At 41.3% G+C, this 19,789-nt stretch overlaps 1 protein-coding gene across 1 annotated transcript; it reads left to right on the top strand.

The window, feature by feature from the left end:
* Positions 1 to 139: 139 nt before the first annotated feature.
* pcm1 (pericentriolar material 1) lies at positions 140 to 19,453 on the top strand. Its single transcript, XM_022738344.1, has 41 exons — positions 140 to 165; positions 1,541 to 1,655; positions 1,965 to 2,213; positions 2,915 to 3,241; positions 4,438 to 4,608; positions 5,224 to 5,343; positions 5,622 to 5,808; positions 6,036 to 6,145; positions 6,509 to 6,615; positions 6,676 to 6,782; positions 6,855 to 6,996; positions 7,293 to 7,514; positions 7,767 to 7,933; positions 8,330 to 8,559; positions 8,840 to 8,982; positions 9,108 to 9,237; positions 9,415 to 9,585; positions 9,687 to 9,868; positions 10,031 to 10,228; positions 10,328 to 10,598; positions 10,776 to 10,921; positions 11,017 to 11,261; positions 11,666 to 11,846; positions 11,938 to 12,248; positions 12,354 to 12,515; positions 12,775 to 12,831; positions 13,007 to 13,179; positions 13,727 to 13,858; positions 14,559 to 14,688; positions 15,185 to 15,352; positions 15,484 to 15,581; positions 15,882 to 16,016; positions 16,120 to 16,323; positions 16,478 to 16,537; positions 16,619 to 16,769; positions 17,192 to 17,340; positions 17,571 to 17,631; positions 17,762 to 17,967; positions 18,123 to 18,215; positions 18,347 to 18,470; positions 18,665 to 19,453. The coding sequence occupies exons 2-41, from the start codon at positions 1,560 to 1,562 to the stop codon at positions 18,688 to 18,690; spliced, it is 6,342 nt and encodes a 2,113-aa protein (XP_022594065.1). The 5' UTR covers positions 140 to 165; positions 1,541 to 1,559; the 3' UTR covers positions 18,691 to 19,453.
* The last annotated feature ends 336 nt before the right edge of the window (positions 19,454 to 19,789 follow it).

The raw sequence follows: 19,789 nt of genomic DNA, 5'->3' as shown, positions 1-19,789 counted from the left end.
ATATCAGGCCAAGACCGTATACCTGAGTTGCTGCATAGTGGGATCGATTAGACGTTATCATTTATCAAATGGCTTTTAACCAGACTCGGAGAACATTTGCGAAAGCTTTATTACACTATATGAAGTGCTAGGCAACGGTGTTTCATCCACTTTTCACTCTGAATGGTAACATCAACGTTCTCTGTCTTAAAATGTAAGCGAACTGAGCTAGCGCATAGTTTAATGTGACTAAAAGCCAGTATTTTGTCTACCTGCTGCGTTTGACGATAGCTAACTAATGTTAATGTTGGTTAGACCTGATAATATGCATACCCTAGCTTACTAAAATACCTAATCTAATGCTCAACTTGATGTTTAGCTGAGAGGCTTGTTTGCTTCAACTTTTACCGAGACATTTAAAGTTAGCTCCGTGTTGAGCAGCAATTAGCAAGCTAGATAGCACTAGCCAGCTACCCCGCCAAGCTTGGCAACTTTGGCGACTCGGTAGCATGGGGTTTTGCAATTTCTTTATTTTTCGATCGACACAAATAAAGCCTGATGCTGTGGCGGTCTATCGATAGAGAAAATGGGTAATGGTATACAGGGGGTTAGCTGATGCAGATCGGGTTTATCGCGTGTTGCCATGGCGATTGTGGGACGGAACTAGGTCACAGTTGATGAGCTAGTAAAGTTCACCAAGCAAGAACGTATTAGACGGTTGTTTGAGCCATCTACGCGTTTTCTACCAGTTGTCGCTGCACATTATGCCCGTTAAGCTAACGATAACCAGTGTCTTCCCTCGGGGAGCAGTGACAGAAAGCTCGTGCTAACCCGCTGCGTGGTGGAGGGAATGTCTCATTGTTTTCCCCCGGGAATCTGAGCGGGCCACACATACACAAAACCCAACGGCAGCTAACGTTAACGGACAGGTCGAAAAAATTACTTGGTAACGTTACACGATCGACGTAAATGACTGATTTCTCTCCGGACTGGATGATAATTAGAGAGTTAACGTTAGCTAAACTTAACTGCTGCTGGTAAGAAATGACGCATTTGATGCTTTCATGCAACTGTTAGCTCTAACAGTTAACCCACACTGGGTTCATAAAACATATCTGCGTTGATTACATTAGCCTTAACGTTTGTATTTAGCGTTATATCGTTTTGTAGCGTATGGTAAGCTGGCGTCGTTACTAATAGCTTACTACTGTTAGCCAAATAACCAATTTCGTGTAGTTAGCCTCACTTCGCTGTTGTTAGGTACTAACAATTAGGTTAACATTACAGTGACAGTTATGAACGTTACTTGAAAATGTTGCATATTACTCTGAAATTCTTAACTGGTGTCCATTCTCCTATTTGTTTTACTGACTTGTTGTTCTGTGGTCCTGTATGGTGAGCAGTATGAAACTTATGACCAGTATCATCTTCCAGCAAAATGTAAACAAGCAGTTTCCTGAACTGCAAAATGTAATTTTTGTTGAATATGTCAAATGTAGACTTGTTTGTTGTTCTATGGTTTCAGTGAGGTGACCATTATGCATTTTGTTGTGAATTCCAGCAAGCTGTAAGTGGGTGACATGGCAACTGGTGGCACTCCTTTTGATGACAGTTCAGAAGAGCTGCATAACTGGACTGTAACCAATGGCAGTCTGGAAGATAGACTCAACAACATGGTAAGGGCTGGTCAGGACCTGATAGAAACTATAGACATATGAGGGACAGTTACATTTTCACATAATATTACAATTGAGGGACTCCTCAAAACTTTCTGCTTTTATTATAGTCAATTTTACCAGAATTTTGTAATTCAAACAGTAAAGTACATGTTGCTCCATGAAATGTATCTCACTGTTTTATGATTTATTATGGATTACTGGTGCCATGATATGTCTGTTAACTTGTAAGGACAGATACATAATGTGTATACAGTTGACATTAAACATAGTAATAGACAGTAAAAATATTTTTTTTCTGTTGATCAGGACTGGGGTGTACAGCAGAAGAAAGCCAACAGATCCTCAGAGAAGAACAAGAAGAAGCTGTCAGCTGCGGTTGTGGAGAGCCGCCTGACTAATGATATTTCACCAGAGTCCACCCCTGGGGCGGGTCGCAGGAGAGCACGTACTCCTCATTCCTTTCCTCACATCAAATATACCACCCAGATGTCTGTCCCAGATCAAGCTGAACTAGACAAGTTGCGTCAGAGGATCAATTTCACAGACCTAGATGAGGTAAAAAGCTACCGTATACCATTAGAATTTTTTTGGTTATTGTGGTCAGTATTCTGTTCATTTGAGTCTCAGGAATACAAAGATCGATTTTTTTTTTTAAACATACAGTGACTTGAGTGACTTACTGATAGTAATATGTCAACTTTGTCGTGACCTGTGTGTTGTGTTTTGACAAATAAACAGCAGTGGATAGAGCCACCATTTGCAGCTAATGTGAAAATGATTTTAACCAGCATTTGTACAAGGACGCACATGCATGCCACAAGCAACAGAGTACAGTAATGCTCATTTCTGCCCATTACAGATTCCTATTGCTGTCAAGTATCAAGTTTTACTAGTTTTTTTTTTTTGAGAATCTTAAGAATCTTAAGGACATGAAATAAAAAAATCTTATCACACTGTCAAAAGAAAAAAAAAGCTGTGCTCCTATTTCAGTATTTAAATGCTAACGCACTGCTGTGCTCCTTAACAGCCAATTGAGGAAGTGATAGCAGAATATTTTTTAGTATGGAGTTGTTTGGCTGACCTTGTTCTGTCGCAGCACAGAGGGTGGCATTTTGGACTCAACAAAATGCGGAGGTCTGTTACGAAAAAAGGACACTAACAAAAATCTGAACACATCTTGAGTTTTTAGAAGAAAATCGTCACAATCTTGAGTGGTGATTTGTCTAACTTGTATCTTCTTTTACTTACTTACTCAGAGGAGCATCGGCAGTGACTCCCAGGGGCGTGTCACAGCTGCCAACAACCAGCGCCAGTTAGCAGGAGAGAACAAGAAGCCCTACAACTTTCTACCTCTGCATGTAAACACTAACAAAAGCAAGGAACTGCTCCCTCCCTCCTCCTCTGCCCCAGCCACTCCAGCTATCACCAAGGAAACCAAGAAGCAGAGCCCGGGATTCAGGGACACGTTAACCCCTGTGGTTCCTACCAAGGATACTCTAAGGCTCAGCCATAGTGGCACAGAGAGAGGGCCCTCGGTGCACAGAGAATATGGAAGAGGAGAGCCGAGAATAGACAGCAGCCAGGTAATATTTGGTGTTGTTGAGTTCAATCTTGATGCCTTGAGGTCTTGAGGATTAAGTGGAACAATGTTTTTACAATTCTGTATAGAAGTTGGTGCCAATACATTGAGCAGATATACATGTAGATGCAGTTGTTTTACTGAATAAGTAAAAACTTTGACCTGCTGATGGTGTTAGAGGAAAACTCAGAAGATGGCCAAAGTAATTTCAATTTACCCTCAAGGAGATTTGAATACATTCAAATCATTAGATAGTTGTTAAGAAATTTCAATCTGAGTTACAAATGTCAACCTGATGGCACAAAATTTCATTACAGTCCATCCAGCTGCTGTTGAGATTTTTCAGTTTGAACTAAAGCGGTGGGCTGAAAACCATCACACAGACCAACATTGCCATCCATATACCCTTGTTGCTAACATCGCTAAAAGAAATAATGTTATTCACCTTTTAATAGGTCTATGACCTAATAAATGCAAACTGCTGGAAATTTCCAAATCCATCTACTATTGGAGCATGATTAAGCAGATATTAGCATAAAACTCATAACTTTATATATAGCTAAATCTATCTCTTCTGGGCTCACACCAGTTTCTGAGAAACTAAACCTAGTGCCTATAGAAAACCTTTGAAAATGATGGCTAGTGCAGGGGAACTGGAGATGTGTAGCATTCAGAAAATATACACATTGAGCTGGATTGACTGTTTGAGAGGGATGAGGTGTAGAAAGTAATTTTCTTTGATGAGCAACATTGATGAATTCTTTTTAACATTATGGTTAATTTGCACAAAGACCCAGTAAAATATTAGTGATTATAACTTGTAATGGTTTTATTTATCTATAATGCTTAGAAAGACATTCATTTCACATTTAATTGAAATGAGTCACTTTTCTCATGTACATATGGCATTGTCTATGTATCACTGCACTCAGACTACTATTGTCAAACCAGAACTAGGATGAAAGTGAGGGAGAGCTTGTGCAGCTGAAACTAGGCTGTATTTAGGGCAATTTATAAATATGCCACCCTTGGTGCCCAGTGAGTTTTGTGCCCAACCCCCTTTCTGCCCTCGTTCAGCCGAGGCTGAGCTGTTGCTACAGATGCTCGCTCACCTTTCCTTACGTCTTGCTCTGTCTTCTCTTCATTTACTCTACTGAAACCCACACCCATACACCACCCCCTCTCTTTGTATGGTCTCAGGTGGTGAGCAAACTGATACAGATCCGGGAGTACATCAGTAAGGCCAGCTCCATGCGGGATGACCTGGTGGAGAAGAATGATGTGCCGGCCAATGTGGAGCGTCTTTCTCATCTCATCGACCACCTCAGGGAGCAGGAGAAGTCTTATTTACGGTTCCTGCAGAAAATGCTGGTAAGTGTATCCACTATTTCTCTAGCTTCATGGCTGATATCTTTTATAGGATCTACTTTTCTGCTTTTCCCATGCTATCAGGCAAAGCTATGTACTTTTGGGTAAATGTGCTATGTCATGTGCAGAAGATGTTTCTCAGCTTATTCATAGCTGAAGTGGAACCTGTTTTTTGTTGGTATCCTGGCAGCCTGCCACACATATATTTTTAATGACCTTTTTTCTCTGTGGCCTGAAACACTTCAACAGTGGCGTCATGTTTCCTGTGATGGTAAAATTGGGACCTTGGATGGCACCTTTCTTAACTCTGGGATAGTTTTTTCTGATCATTGTGCATTGAGTTAAGAATTTTTCTGAAATATATAGTAGTTTTGACAAGAAACATACATTTTAATTCATCAGACTTAAACTCACTGGAGGTTTTTAGTCTCTTTATTCCCACAAATTTCAGCAACTGATGAATGTAGGCATTTTTCATCTATGTTTTTTCACTCTTTTTCAATTACTAACTTGTTACTTGTAGTAATGGCAGACAGTTCGTGGTCAAAACATTTTTTGTCATACTTTACTATTTGGCTATCTTAGAGTCAGTGGCTGTTCTCTCTACTATTTCCATAGGCACGGGAAAATGAAGAGGATGATGTGGGGACCCTGGACTCTGCAGTGGGCTCAGGTTCACTGGCAGAGAGTACTTCTCTCAACATTGAGGTTCGCTCTTCAGATGCCTCAAATGCAATGGTGTGTACATTTGTTGTGGACCGTTTACCGCTTTCTATTGATGTGTGTTGCCAGTGTTATTGGTATCGAGTGACTCTGTTGTCTTTAAATTCTTAAATGAGGAAATAAAGCCCAGGCAGTAAATTCCTCCCTTGCCTTTTTCATTGTATATTTTTATTTGCTATGTCATAGCTTGACAATCCGCTTCTACCATTTCTGCTGAGTAGCAATACAGTATTGCTGTTGTTGGTTTTTGTAGACTCTGTTTTTGTAATGGTATGTGGGTGTGAATTTTGTAGGGCTCTAGGCCAGAAGTTGTACATGCTGACCAGAAGGAAGAGTTGGAGAATCTGCGTAAGCAGCATGAGCTGCTGAAGAAGATGCTGGAGCAGCAGGAGCAGCTCAGGGCCCTGCAGGGCCAGCAGGAAGCTCTAATGGCCATGCAGCACAGCGCAGAACAGGCACTTGCTGTGATTGAAGATACTGGTGAGAGACACACAGTCATAGATGTGGTCACAGATTACTTTTCTTGCAGACAGAGATGCATCAGTGAAAGCTCAGCTGGAATATTTTTAATGAACATTTAATTAGCAGAACTGATTATATTGGATTTTTCATTTATGTATCAATATTTTCTGGTAAATATTTACAATGACTAACATAAGTAAATATTTTCCTATGTTTAATTCCGTTGACATTTTTGTTGTCATTAGTTGTCACAGAAACCACAGGCAGTGTTTCAGGCCTGAGCATCACATCGGAACTGAATGATGAGTTAAATGATTTGATCCAGCGGTTCCACAACCAACTGCATGACTCTCAGGTATAGTAGACACTCACTGGGCTCCCATGTTCTCCATAAATGATACCATATATAATAGTTTTATGTCATCTAGAATTATTTCATACACTGAATGGTCTACTGATTTATGTACTGCAGTTTCTAAAATAATTATTAATGACTATTTCAGCATTATAACATTTCAGTGTCAGTTTGTGAAGATATTGACTTTGTACAATTTGATAAAGAGATAATATAATGTAAAAGTAACGCTGGCACAAACAGCCACCATCTGCCTTTTCTTTGACAAGCTGTGTCAACTTTTTAAAAAATCTGTATTTAACCTAACTGTTTAATTTAATAAAGAGGTTACAGTTCAAGTCTTACATTATCCATGTCCTGTAGACCAAAGCAGTGCCAGACAACCGTCGTCAGGCAGAGAGTCTTTCCCTCTCCAGAGAGGTGTGCTGGTCTAGGACTCCCCAGGCTGTTGGCCCACCTCAACACAGGCCGCTCCTCCACTCTGCCTCTGGCCCACACACTGGGCTAGACACTGGAGCAACAGCTGCCAGTGCCAAACTCACCAAGCTCCAAGAACTTCAAGACAAAAAACAAACCATGGACAAGATCCTAAGGGAGCTGCACTCACTCAGAGACCAGACTCTCAATAATAACTCATGTAAGAGTATTTCCAAAACATGGTTAGATAATTCTGTTGCATTTTTACTTACCTGCATGTTGTTCCCTTCAGGTCGTGGCTTGTCAACACAGTGCAGTCTGAGTATGGGAGGATCTTCAGAATGTCCATCTGCTCTCTGCTCTAATGGGGCCTCAGCTTCCACTTCCTTCCATCATTCACTCACACAACACCAGGACAGCTCCAACAAGCTCAGGTACGTACAAAAACACACAACAAGCAGCTGAATAGGAAGGTCAGATATCAGCAGCAGGGTGTTGTAGATTGTGGATGGTGTAATATAGGGTAGTTTAATATAGCCTTGCAGCCACACAGTAGACCTGCCCCCTTTTATAGGGGTGCTTTTCTGTGGGTGACTTTGTACTTTGACCTGTAGTAGTGGGGAGAATTGTGAAAACATTGTTATGGTGTGTCACACAATCCTTTTAATTATTTCCCCAAGTATACATTCATTTAATTCACATATTTGTTGTTCTTTTCTGCTCCCTACAGGAAGCTAAAGGAGGTCCACAAGCGTTTGAATGAGCTGCGGGAATTGGTTCAGTACTATGAGCAGACTTCTGATATGATGGTGGATGCTGTCAATGAGAATGTGAAAGAGGATGATGATGATGAGGAAGAGGAGGATGACGAAGATGAGACGGAGGACGGCTCTATGTTTGAGGCCATGTTTGACTCTGAGCAGGAGAACCGCCAGCCTGTAACTAACATCAGGTGGGTGTCTAAAGAAATTAAATAGTAGTTAAATGAAAATGAAAATGACTTTTTTTTTCAGATTGGACTTCTATCAAAAGGCTAATCATTATAAACAGATTCAACAGCTTGTCTTATATGGCTAAATTACACAGAAACACTCTCAGTAAAAGGGAAGGGAAGAAAAAGGAAAGTTTTGTTGACATTGACAATAATCAGTAGTGTATCCATAACACTACTATTAATACATGACAATACACATTATCTGTTTAGAAACCCGCAGCGCAGTGGCAATTGGACAGACTTGAACAGCCTGACCAACGGGCGCAGTGTCAGGAGTAGCGGCACTAACAACCGGGATGGCAGGCTCAACACAGAGTGTGAGATCAACAACCGGTCAGCAGCCAACCTCCGCAGCCTCAACATCCCCTCAGCCATAGGTACTCTCTTGCAGACACTGACACACACTATGACTGACACAGATATGTTGTCTCATACTTTAAAATGATACATTGGCTTATGACCATTGTTTGTGAAAATGCTTTTCAAACTTAGCAAGATTGAATCTTAATTTGTCATTAACATGAACAGCCACGTCCATGCATCTTGACTCCTGAAATAAAATTCAAATGACAAATGACAAAAATGACTATTAGCTTGGTACTGTCTGTTTCTATCAAGAGTGCTGTGATTTCAGGAGCACACAGTTGGGAGGTCAATGTTAATGCAAAGTTTAAAGGTGGAAAGCAACACATTTTTAAATGATGTAACTTAACAGACAAACAGAATGAATAATGGAGAATAAATAATATTTCTATAAAATTGCTCCTATTTAGAGTGCCAATACAACAGGGACACGCCCTTTAACCAGGTGAAGGATGAGGATGAAGAAGAGGACTGTCTTGATAATGATGCAGGGGCACAGGCTGTGGCTCCAGACAGTGAGGCATCGGGGTCTAGTCGGAGGAGCAGCCTGGCTAATGATGGAGGTTTTTCCCAGAAGGTTCATCGACAGACAGCCAAGCAGAAACTGCGGCAGCTGCAGGAACTGGTGGCCATGGTTCAGGTGTGACAGAAGACTGAATAATATCTAATACACTATACTGTGATTGTAGGTGTTCTTGATTGGCAGGATGAAAGGTTGATAAAGCCCCTATGTGTTGGTCTGAAAATTTACGACTCCTGTTGGTGCTATCAAACATACAATGCATTCAATATTTACTCATTAAAATTGACATGTTGCATCTTGTGCAACATAAAGAATAACACACTTTTTCTGGTATGGAATTACTGAGACAATTCTTTGCTAAACAGCATTTAAGATGTGTGTTTTTGTCTGTATCTAGAGTGACGACACAGATGGTACAACAGCCAATGAGGATGAAGCTTTACACCAACAGCCAAATAATACCAGAGCTACTGCAGTTAGGACACCTGGGGCTGGATCTAAACAGAATCCCAGAGACCTCACTCTCTCCAGCAAGGCCAGGTACAGCATATGAACGATCTCAAAAGCCTCTCTGACAGTAAAACATTATTTTGATTTTATTCTGTTTATTTCTTGTCTTTGTGTTATGACCTTGGTTAATTGCATTGAAACTACTCCTGACACAGGGAGAAGTTGTATGAGGAGAAACTGCTTCAGCAGAAACAGGAGTTGAAGCAGCTCCATGAAGAGCGCCAGAGACTCATTGAAATCCAAGGCAAGATCCAGGACCTCCAGTGGGCTTGCCCTGACCTCCAGGTATTTTACACACACAGTTTTTTTCATGTCTTACACCAATAATATGCCAAGAATCTAAACTAGAATTTCAGATGAAATGGAATCAGTAAGTTAAAGACCACTTTGGAAAACGGTCTCAGACTTTTTAACCCCACTGTAAGAATATGCCCTTATATACTCTGCCTATCTACTTTCTAGTCATCTGTGTCCAGCACGGTGAGTCAGCAGGGTTTGCTGAAAAAGGTCCCAGTTGCAGTTTCCACTCCAGCCACTATCCAAACTTCTTCATCATCTGGACCCAAAACCAACTCAGTTGTACTCAAACCCACTCCTCCAGAAGCAGCTACTTCTTCAGTCACTGACAATGAAGTAAGACCCTCCGCCACCATTAGTCAAATGTCACAATGTGAACTGCATGTTCAGAATAATACAGATTTGTTAACTCACGCCCTCTGTCCTTGTGTTGCCAGCAGCTTTGGACAGAGATGCGTCGCCACCAGATTCTGCGGGAAGAACTGCGCCAACGCAGAAAGCACTTAGAGTCCTTGATGGCTGAACACCAGAGGCGTAGTGGTCTCAGTGACTCTCCCCGCCGGACTGACGACCAAGGTGGCCTTGCTACACCTTCACAACCTATCAGTAGGGATGAAAGGTAGGAGACATATTGCTCCAGGGGCCTGTCTCATGAATGTTAGACGTTGGCTGGATTTTTCATTATTAACAAATTTTAGCAGAAAACTTCATCACTTTATTTAACTGATATAGGAATTTATTCCACAAATGGCTAGATTCTGTTTTTCTGGTGTGTCATTAGGACAATGGCTACCTGGGGATCCACTCCCTGCCACCTTGATGACGATGATGATGATGATGAGGAGGATGAGGATGAATATCACTCGGAGATGGGTGCAGAAGAGGAAGAGGAGCAGGAAGAATGTGCAGAGAGCAGCACTGATGATGACATCTACTCTTCGAGCAGGAACCAGTGCTCTTATAGGAATAATCAAGGAAGGTCAGACAAAGTGGACACAGGAGGAATAGTGTTATTATTCAGTACTGATATTTCTAATGTGCCTTTTTAAATCATGTGCTCACTGTTCTGTGTCTCCAGTAACCTGAAGCCTCCACCAGCCTTCTCAGGTGAGGGTATTGGCCATCTTCATAACAAGACTAAGGTGAAGCAGCAGCAACAGCAGGGGTCTAGAAGTTTGAACCAGTCTGCTAACCAGCACGCAGGTTCTCGACGGCAAGAAAACCTGCGCTGGGCCTCAGAGCTTTCCTTTGCTGAGGGCTCAGGTCACTGGCAGGAACAGGTCAGCCAGCTGCAGAGACAGCTGGACTTCAGCACCAGCATGTGTCAGACACTCCTGCAGGACCAGCAGGTTGGTACACTGAACAAATGCACACGCAGAGACACTGAATGATATTGGTAACTGACACCAGCCTACATTTCTAGACTTAAGTCAGAGTGGATTTTGGATATGTTTCCTTTTATTCTCTCCCTTAAAACAAGAGGAACAATAACTATCATTTCTGTTGTCTCTCACCTCTTTCCACAGACACTGTCATACATGTTGCAAACCATGCTGACAGGTCAGTACGGTGTGTTGCCCAACAACCTGTCATCGCCACAGGTCCACCTGGTCATGCACCAACTCAACCAGTGTTACACCCTGCTGGCTTGGCAGCAAAACAATGTGCAAAGGTGAAAGCAACAGCATACATAATTACGCTACTTAATTTGCAGCAAGTGGTACATCTTTTTTACATTTTCTACATTCTGTCATGCCATTCCTCCAGACTAAAGCAGGTCCTGACCGACCTCCTACAGCAGCAGCAGCAACAACAACAACAACAACAGCAGCAGCAGCAGCAGCAACCGCTATCCTCTTCAACAGCATGTTGGCAGACACAGAAGCAGGGCTCCTCCCAGGAATCCAGCTCTGGTCCCTCAGCCTCTCCTGGTGTCTTCCTCCCCTTCTCTTCTACCCTGCATCCTTCAACCAACAACATGTCAACGGCTGCCATATCCCCATTCCCTCCCAGTATGACATGCATATTTATCAGCTCTTGGGCTTAATTGTGACACAAATCTCTTTTCCATTGCAGCTAAAGATGGTTTTTGGGTCATCTCATTTGTGAAAATCATAGCAATTCCTCTTTGCAGTACACAAATATCAGAATGTTCAACAAATTAAACATAAAGAAATATGGAAAATATTATTTTCTTCCAGTACTTCTTGTACAATGGCTTAACAGTCTCATTGCTATTACTGATATGAGTACTGATTTTCAATTAGGTGAATTTGAAGTAATTAATATATTTTAAAGTGACTCAGTTGTGCCGAAGTGAAAGGCCGGAAGTCTTACTGTCATGATTTAATTGCTTTTTTTTGGCTGTTAACCCAGTAGCTTAAGCTAATTAAGTCTTTTTTCATTCACTCTGCAGGCTTTAACTTGTATCCACTGTTCCCTCCTGCCATGGGTGAGTTCCCTCAGAGTGTGGCAGGTCATGCTGCTCCTGACCACCAGAAGCAGCAATTAGACCCAAACACCTCTATCAAAACAGAGTACATGAGTTTCCCTCCTCCACTGCAGCGCTCTCCCCTTAACACGACAACAGAAAGAGGGTATGTGCATCACTTTTGCCAGAAAAGGCATTTGTGGTTATTTGTGCAACATTGTTGTTTATATATTTATTTTCCACATAACCCTTTTCAGAGCAACCGGCTGGCTTAACACCTCCTATGCAAACAACACCGTCCAGCATCACTTGTCTAAAACACAGCCACAAGAGTCGCCCTCCTCCTCTCCCACGTTTGTTAATCGCCACTCCAGACCTCAAGATTTTGACCAGGCGTCACAGGAAAGCTTCAGCAGCATGCCCGATCCCGTTGACCCCACCACCATAACAAAGACTTTCAAGGCCGGGCGTAAGGCCTCTGCACAAGCCAACCTGGCCTCCCGAAGCAAGACTCCCAATTCTAAGAGTCGTCGCAGGAGGAGCAAAGGGCACAACAAGAACAGTGAAGGTATGAAAATGGAGTTGAATTTCTTCTCATACTTGCTGTAACCTAATTAGCAAAGCCAGGAAAATCCCACTTATGGTTCTCTTTTAATTTTTGTGTGTTCCGCAGGCCATGAGAGTGACAGCGTTAGCAGCAGTGCGGACTTTGTCCAGGAGAGGGCAGCCCCATCTCGTCACAAGGATCAGAACCAGAGTCTGCTGGACAAGCTGACTCAAGAGAAACTAGACAGCAAGATGAAGCTTGGGAATAAAAGAAATGACCTCTCCTCTGGTATGGTTAACACTACCTGTAGTGAAAGTTCCACCCACCCTCACTCCACTTTTGTCTGTGTGTTTAATTTTTCTTTGTTTACATTTAATATCCACATTAGGCTTAATTTACATCAGAATGTTTGTTTTTTTTTCTATAATTTAAACATCTTGTCATTTGATATAATTTTAATTTACTTTTCTTTGCACATTTGTCATGACCACAATTTTAATTATGGGTTAAATTGCTTTGTTGTCACTTTAATTTATCTTACTCACAGCCTATGCTTGGAGAACACCCTTCCTATCTAACAGAATTGCATGCACAGAAGCACCAGGTAAACTCACAATGCAAATCCAAGCATCATTTGGTTCTTATGTCACCTAAACATCGCATGCATGGGCTAATTATGTCTTAACCTAAACCAAAGCTTCTAAGTTTGAGGGCAGACTGTTGTTCTCGCTCATGGATGAGATTATGCAAATGCCTGTTCATTCATCTTGAACCTGTAGATGCAAGCAGTGACTTCTCTCTGTTCGAGGCACTGAGGGAGACCATTTACTCTGAGGTGGCTACCTTGATATCTCAGAATGAGTCCCGACCTCACTTTCTCATCGAGCTCTTCCATGAGCTGCAGCTGCTCAACACAGATTACTTGCGGCAGAGGGCACTTTATTCTCTCCAGGTAAGTGTAGACACATGTAACTACTTACTGCTAGTGTGTAAAAACTGTTGTTTGAATCTAGTATGGATATATACTTTATGCTGGGCTCAGATAACAAGATATTCCATCTGATTTACCCCTTGATCTGCACCTAAAATAGCCAAGTTATTGATGGGGTTCCAGGTCAAAGGAGTTGTTTGGCGCAGAATATCTGGAAGTGTGACAGGTTACAGATAAGATTTTCATCTCCTGTACTATTTCCATAATTACGGGCTGCGTTGACCATATTAAACATTTGGTCACACTTGAGAGACTCTGGACCGAATGTCTGCTTTCTGTGCAGATCAGACCTGCAAGAGACAATGAGAGACAATTAGCAGGAGGAAGAGGGGGATCTTTGAAATGGACACAATTGGTGTTAAGGACAACTGTAGATTAAAGGCTGGTGGCCTCTGTTTTGATATGAGAATCACATCTATGATCTGACACTGGCCTTAGATATGAATGCAGTGTTTCCTTGACAACTTCAGTCAATGGGTACAGTAGGCTCTCCCTGTGTTTCTCTCAGGATATAGTGACCAGGCACCTTGCAGAGAAAAGTGCAGCTGAGGACCAGCTGCCCCGTCTTGGTCCTGTGGTGTGGGCTGCAGGCTCTCAGTCTGAACTGACACCCAGCGAGAGTCTGGCTACCAGTGATGCAGTAAGAGACACATTATTTCTTCCCAGTGTGGTATTTTCCCATCTGTGTGTTCTTTCTCTTATTTTCTGTTGAAGCTTTTGCCTGTTCTGAAGTATCTCTCTCAAACCTCTTTTCCCTTCTCTTTTTTTGCTTTCCTCTTTTACATTTTAATACATTTTGGATTAGTTTCTCAGCCTTGTCTTCTTTCATCCTTTCCTGCCTTGTCTCTTGTCATCCTTCCATGTCTCTCTTTATTCTGTGGTTATAATTTTCCCTCACCCCATCTTCATTGTCTTTGAATTTAACCTGAGAGCAAGGCTTCAGAAGCCCTCTGTGGGGAAAAAAAAAAATGACCCTCATCGCTCCATGTCTCTTTTTCCAGATCAGACATGTGCTCTTTGTTCTGGGCCAAGGTCCCAAGAGTTCTGCTAATTGGAAGCCAGGTCTTTTGTCTGTCTAAATAATGCCTTTGTTCAAGAATGATGGATGAAATGCCTAATTTGCCATGTTAGGAGAATGGAAAGAGAAGCTACCATTGCTGTTGTTTATAATATATGCTAAAATCTCTCTTGCCTCTGTGAATTCTTCAGGCGGGGTGTTAGGCTGCTAATAAGGTGGATCTGTGTTGAATCATCCATTCTCTTACATTTAAGAGAATCAGGGTTGGATTTAAGATGGATGCTGTGTGTGAGACTCAAAACAGAATGCTCATCTTTTTCAGGAGGTGGTGGAGAAGAACTTGAGGCTCACACAGGACACAATGAAGAAGAGAGATGATGCAGAATCTGTGGACAATGACAGCACCATGTCAACCTCATCCAACCTGGAACCATTTGCTAATGATGATCTAGGTATATTTTTGCATGTCTTAAGCATTTGACTTTGGGAAGCAAGGGTTTAAAGCTTGGAAAACTGTACACCTAGCTTGTTCCATATCCCAGTATTCAACTGAATTGCTTTGCTTATTGCCTTTAACTATAGCAAACTGAGGTTACCCCTTCCCAGTTTCTCCTGCAGGGCTTCTCAGGGCTTGTCTTGGTAAACCAACCAGTTTACACCTCAGGATCATCAATACATCATCAGTACTACATGTCCAAATTAAAGAATATTACTTATCAGAAGAAGACTATATTTCCCAGCGGAAACGCAGACCCTCAGATTTGGGGAACTTTAGTATCATAGAGCAGTGAGGCCTGGCATACTATGTTTGATCCTCTAGTGTAAACCTGGTTGCAGATGCATTAATCTCCATTACTGTCTTCTCTTTTCTCCTGCTGCATTGATTTTTGAAATTTTCATATCCAATTTCTGTTTCTCCCTGCTCTCCTTTCTTTGCTGCTCTGATAGGCAACACGGTGATTCATTTAGACAAAGCTCTGGCCAGGATTAGGGAGTATGAGCGCATGAAGCTTAAAGCTGAATTTAACCCCTGCAACGCCAGCACTGCAGGTGCAGGTGGCTCTGAAGTCTCACATGCTGAACACCCTTCTGCTAACCCTGCTGAACCAGTGGAAGGTACCCAGTCACATAACCTCGCCTGATTGCAACATGTGCAAAGAACTGTAGTGACAGAACCATTGCGTTTCACTGTGCTGTTTAGTGTTGCTGAATTTCTGAAGAAAAAAATGTTATTTGTGTGTGAGCAGGAGGTGCAGCCGATGATGTGCGATGTCCTCAGATTGACACGCAGCAGCTGGATCGTCAGATCAAAGCCATCATGACAGAAGTCATTCCCTTCCTTAAGGTAGGCTCACCATCACAAGGAGCTGCAGGAGATTGTAGCTTCATGCCAGCAGAGAATCAACTGCAGATGAAAAAATATGAGTTTGTAGTCAAAGTGCTCGTCAGTAATTCATTGCTAAATGTGTTAAGGCTCAAATTAAATTGAATGTGAAAATTATTGAATTTAGATCATTTTCTGCCTTTTTAAATTTCATATTCAAATTTGTCGTTGAAGATTTAATCTCTATGGATTTCTCATCAATACTGGATGCAATACATAATGTGAACAGTTATTAAAGAGTTTAATGTTTTCTTTAATTAGGAGAACATGGATGAGGTGTGTTCCGTCCAGCTGTTGACATCTGTGCGGCGCATGGTCCTTACACTCACCCAACAAAATGATGAAAGCAAGGAGTTTGTCCGCTTTTTCCACAGACAGCTGGGAGGCATTCTGCAGGTACGACCAGCGCCAGATTCCTCAAACAGTGGCCATATGTGTTTAAGCAGATCAAATAAAGAACAGTCTTTCTGTCTTTTTCCCACTTTGTTTCTTGCACCAGGACTCTCTTAGTAAATTTGTTGGCCGCACTCTGAAGGACTGTGGGGAGGACCTCCTGGTGGAGATCTCAGAAATCCTCTTCAATGAACTGGCCTTCTTTAGGCTCATGCAGGATTTGGACAACAGCAGCAGCATCGCTTTGGCAGCCAAACACAAAAATAAGAAGAGGACTGAGCAACCCAGTAAAGCAAAGCCCAGTGTCAAGGTTTGTTGTTTTTTTCTGCTCCAATTATATTTGTATTTTTGGCAAGATGATAAAATAGTGCTTAATGAATTAACACTGAATTATCAGATTTTTAAATTCTTTTTTTATAATGAATCTAATTTGACTCCTGGTTTCAATTTATTCTTCCAATTAGGAAAATACAGTACCTGGTGGTGATAAATCAGTTTCTCCAGCCTACTCGGATGAAGTCAAGGTCAGTCATTTTAATACTGATAATGAAATTGTCAATACTTACTATATTGCGTTACAATAATCTCACTTTTTTTTCTTCCAGGACCAAGATGAGGCTGAGCAGGAAGGCGATTCTACACTCCAGGATCTTTACCTGCAGACAGAGATGAAGAATAACAGAAGCAGTGAAGCTTCAGAGGTTGAGGAGGAAGATGAGGATGAAGGGGTTGGACAGGGAATGCCTATGTCAATCAGTAAGTGAAGGTTATTTTTAAAGAGCCTCAGTGTCTCACTGAATTCCATATTTTTCTCTTTAAAATAAAACTTTGAGTTTCAGCTCATACCTTTAAGTTGTATCAGGTCCTGGCTTCTTTAGGTCACAGGCCAATTACATCTTCAAATGGACAACCTGTTCATCACTGAAAGTACTGTACTTTGTCACATTGAAAAATTATATGAAAACAGTTACTTTTACTTGAATAGAAAATGTATAATGATGCACAAAGCTTGTGAAAATAATCCACAGGACAACAGAACAGTGTGGCAGGAAAGGAGCAAAAATGTCAGTCCTGCTGAAAGTTTAAAAGGAAAATATGAGTTTATCCACATGTAATGCCTTTTTTGCCTGGGTGTGTTTGTATATGCTGTACATTCATCACTCACATTTTTTGCGCAGGTCTGTCCAAAGCAGAGACTCAGGCCCTGACGAACTACGGCAGTGGGGAGGATGAGAATGAGGAGGAGGAAATGGAGGAGTTCGAAGCTGGACCTGTTGACGTCCAAACCTCCTTGCAGGCCTCTGCTGATGGACAGGTGGAGCAGGAGGTCAGAGTCACAGTTAGTCAAAGAGTTTTCCCACAAATATTGATTTTCCTGCCTTTATTCCCTTTCTCTTTTTATATTTGGAAAGACTCTTTGAGCTGCATCCTGTGTATGAAAAGTGCTATGCAAATAAAGTTTATAAAGTTTTATTTTTATTTATTTTAATCATCATCATTATCTTACAAAAATAGCTGTTGTCTTAGTCTCACTTGTGTAATTTTCTCATCTTCAAGGGGACAACAGCCAGTGAAACCCAGGAGACAAAAACTGAACAGAGTTCAGAGAATGATGAGGGTGAGGCCTTCTTGATATTTTCAGTTGTAAAAGTAGTTAAATTTGAGAGTGGGTCTTATGTGATAGAAATCTTGTATTTTCAGACCCATTATTAGTCTGTTATCTTTTATCTAAAATCTCTGTCTTGCAGAAACCAACAAGCCAGTTGGGACTATGAATTCCAAGGCAGATGAACACAACATAGCGGCATGCCAGAGTCCTGAGGAGGAGAGTAAAGTTGAGGCAGCTGCTGCTTCAGAAGAAAACACTGCAGTCTCTCATGATCAGGATGTGCCCAAGGAGCCAACCACGACTAGCAGCCCTGACACTGACTCACCCGTTATGATCAATGTAGATGTAAGTCCAAGTGTGAAGATGCTAGGTTAATTGAACATTGTCAAGATATTGGTTTTCATCCTATCATTACATTTCACCACAATTGTTTTACTGCAATGTGAAATGAATGTCTAACCTTGTATTGTTGCTGTTCTATATTGATCTGATTGATGCAGGAGATGGGGTCAGGTAACACTAGTCAGAAGTCTGATGAGGAAGACTTTGTCAAGGTGGATGACTTGCCATTGCAGCTTACAGTCATGTGTGAGGTGTGTAATGACTAAACAATGAAAAATTAATGTGTACCAGTAAAAACTTAAGAAAAAGTAATTAAAGGAAAAATACCTGTGAAAGACATTTCTTTAATATAATGGATTTACTATGTGTGTTGTAATGTTAGGAGGAGCTTCAGAAGAGAATAGTGGAGGAGCAGCAGAATAACAACCTGTCAGTAGAGATCCTCAATGGGAACACTGAATCGCTGACTGGGCTGGTGGGAAATGCACAGGCACTGAAGGAACCAGGTATGGATTACAGTCCGTGTCAGTTAGGATTACAGGTTTGTTTGTGTTGTTGCCAAACACCCTACAAAAGCCAAGCCACTGTCTCTTGTTACCATGTGTACATCTATACAAGTCAGAGCAGCTGTTGTGCACATCCATAAACTAATACTCTCTTCCTTTTTGGAATAAATGATGTTTTCTTTTGTCTTTTTCAGACACTGCTGGTGCCCAGAATGTGTAAAGAGTTGTACCAATGTCTCATAATCTACTGTTTTTAGCAACACTATGCTTTCAACCTCAATCTGTTCTGGATGTATGATTGTTGATTCTTAATCTGCTAGTTTAAACGGAGCAACAGCTCATAATATTGGTCACAAATTAGCACACACACACACACACACACACACACACACTACACACACACACACACACACACACACACACACACACACACACACACACACACACACACACGATAAAACTAAACCTATACACTTAACCAACACTGCAATTCATTTTACTCGTGAAAGTTTAATGTGATTTATTGGTAATCTGGGGTGGGGTTATCTCTATGCTGCTGATTTCTGACAGTTAAGCCTCTGTTTGAATCTTTAGTACTGAAACTCGTGTTCAGATCTGCCTTAGTCTCTTCCTTGGTTCTGGGATCAGTTTGACATGAGTTGTGATTTTTTTTTTTTTTTTTTTTTTAAACGTCTTATTTGTCTTGGCTCTGCCTTACTGTTGTACAGCTCATCTTTTCTGCACTTGATTCCTAATTATAAAGAGATTACAGTAGGATAAAAGTTCAGCTGTAGCTTGGCTGACTTCAGCTAATTGTTTCTCCATCTTGAACACTTTTTCCTTTGTATCAGAGCTCAAAGCTCAGACTTAACTTTTATCCCTTCAGATGCATCTTTATATGCTGTTTTGTTCTGTTAATGGTTAGTCTCCATTGATTTTCATGTAATTAAAATGTTGACTACAGTAATAAGTTTTAATTAATAAAATGCTGGAACTTTCAAAAATGAAGGTGTGGGCTTCTTCAGATGTCTTGTAGCTACTTTCCAGTGTGTAGTACGTAAATATTGATGTCAGTGTTGCTATCGGTAACTGTAAGGCTGGATTAAACAACAAGGCAAATTAGGCACCTGCCCTAGGGGCACCAAAAGCCCCAGGTTTACTGTGTGTACAATGTTAAGTTTTCCAGTCTTTTAGAGGGACTGTTTGTCTAAATCTAGTTTGAAAACCATAATTATTTTAAGTAATAATGTGCTTACATGGTGCATATATCCATAAATAAAGTAATGTTTAATCATATAACCATAAACTATTTGATACTC

The sequence above is a fragment of the Seriola dumerili genome, unplaced genomic scaffold, assembly GCF_002260705.1.
Source record: "Seriola dumerili isolate Sdu_G_001 unplaced genomic scaffold, Sdu_1.0 BDQW01000035.1, whole genome shotgun sequence".
NCBI lineage: Eukaryota > Metazoa > Chordata > Actinopteri > Carangiformes > Carangidae > Seriola > Seriola dumerili.
Note: the sequence above shows the minus strand (reverse complement) of the source record. Positions and strands in the feature narration are given on the sequence as shown.

Bases quoted from the DNA above. Each gene is read 5' to 3' on its own strand.
- pcm1 (XM_022738344.1), top strand. From the start codon at position 1,560: ATGGCAACTGGTGGCACTCCTTTTGATGACAGTTCAGAAGAGCTGCAT. The intron at 16,538-16,618 runs GTCAGTCATTTT...TTTTTCTTCCAG, and splicing joins CCTACTCGGATGAAGTCAAG to GACCAAGATGAGGCTGAGCA. The intron at 16,770-17,191 runs GTAAGTGAAGGT...TTTTTTGCGCAG, and splicing joins GGGAATGCCTATGTCAATCA to GTCTGTCCAAAGCAGAGACT.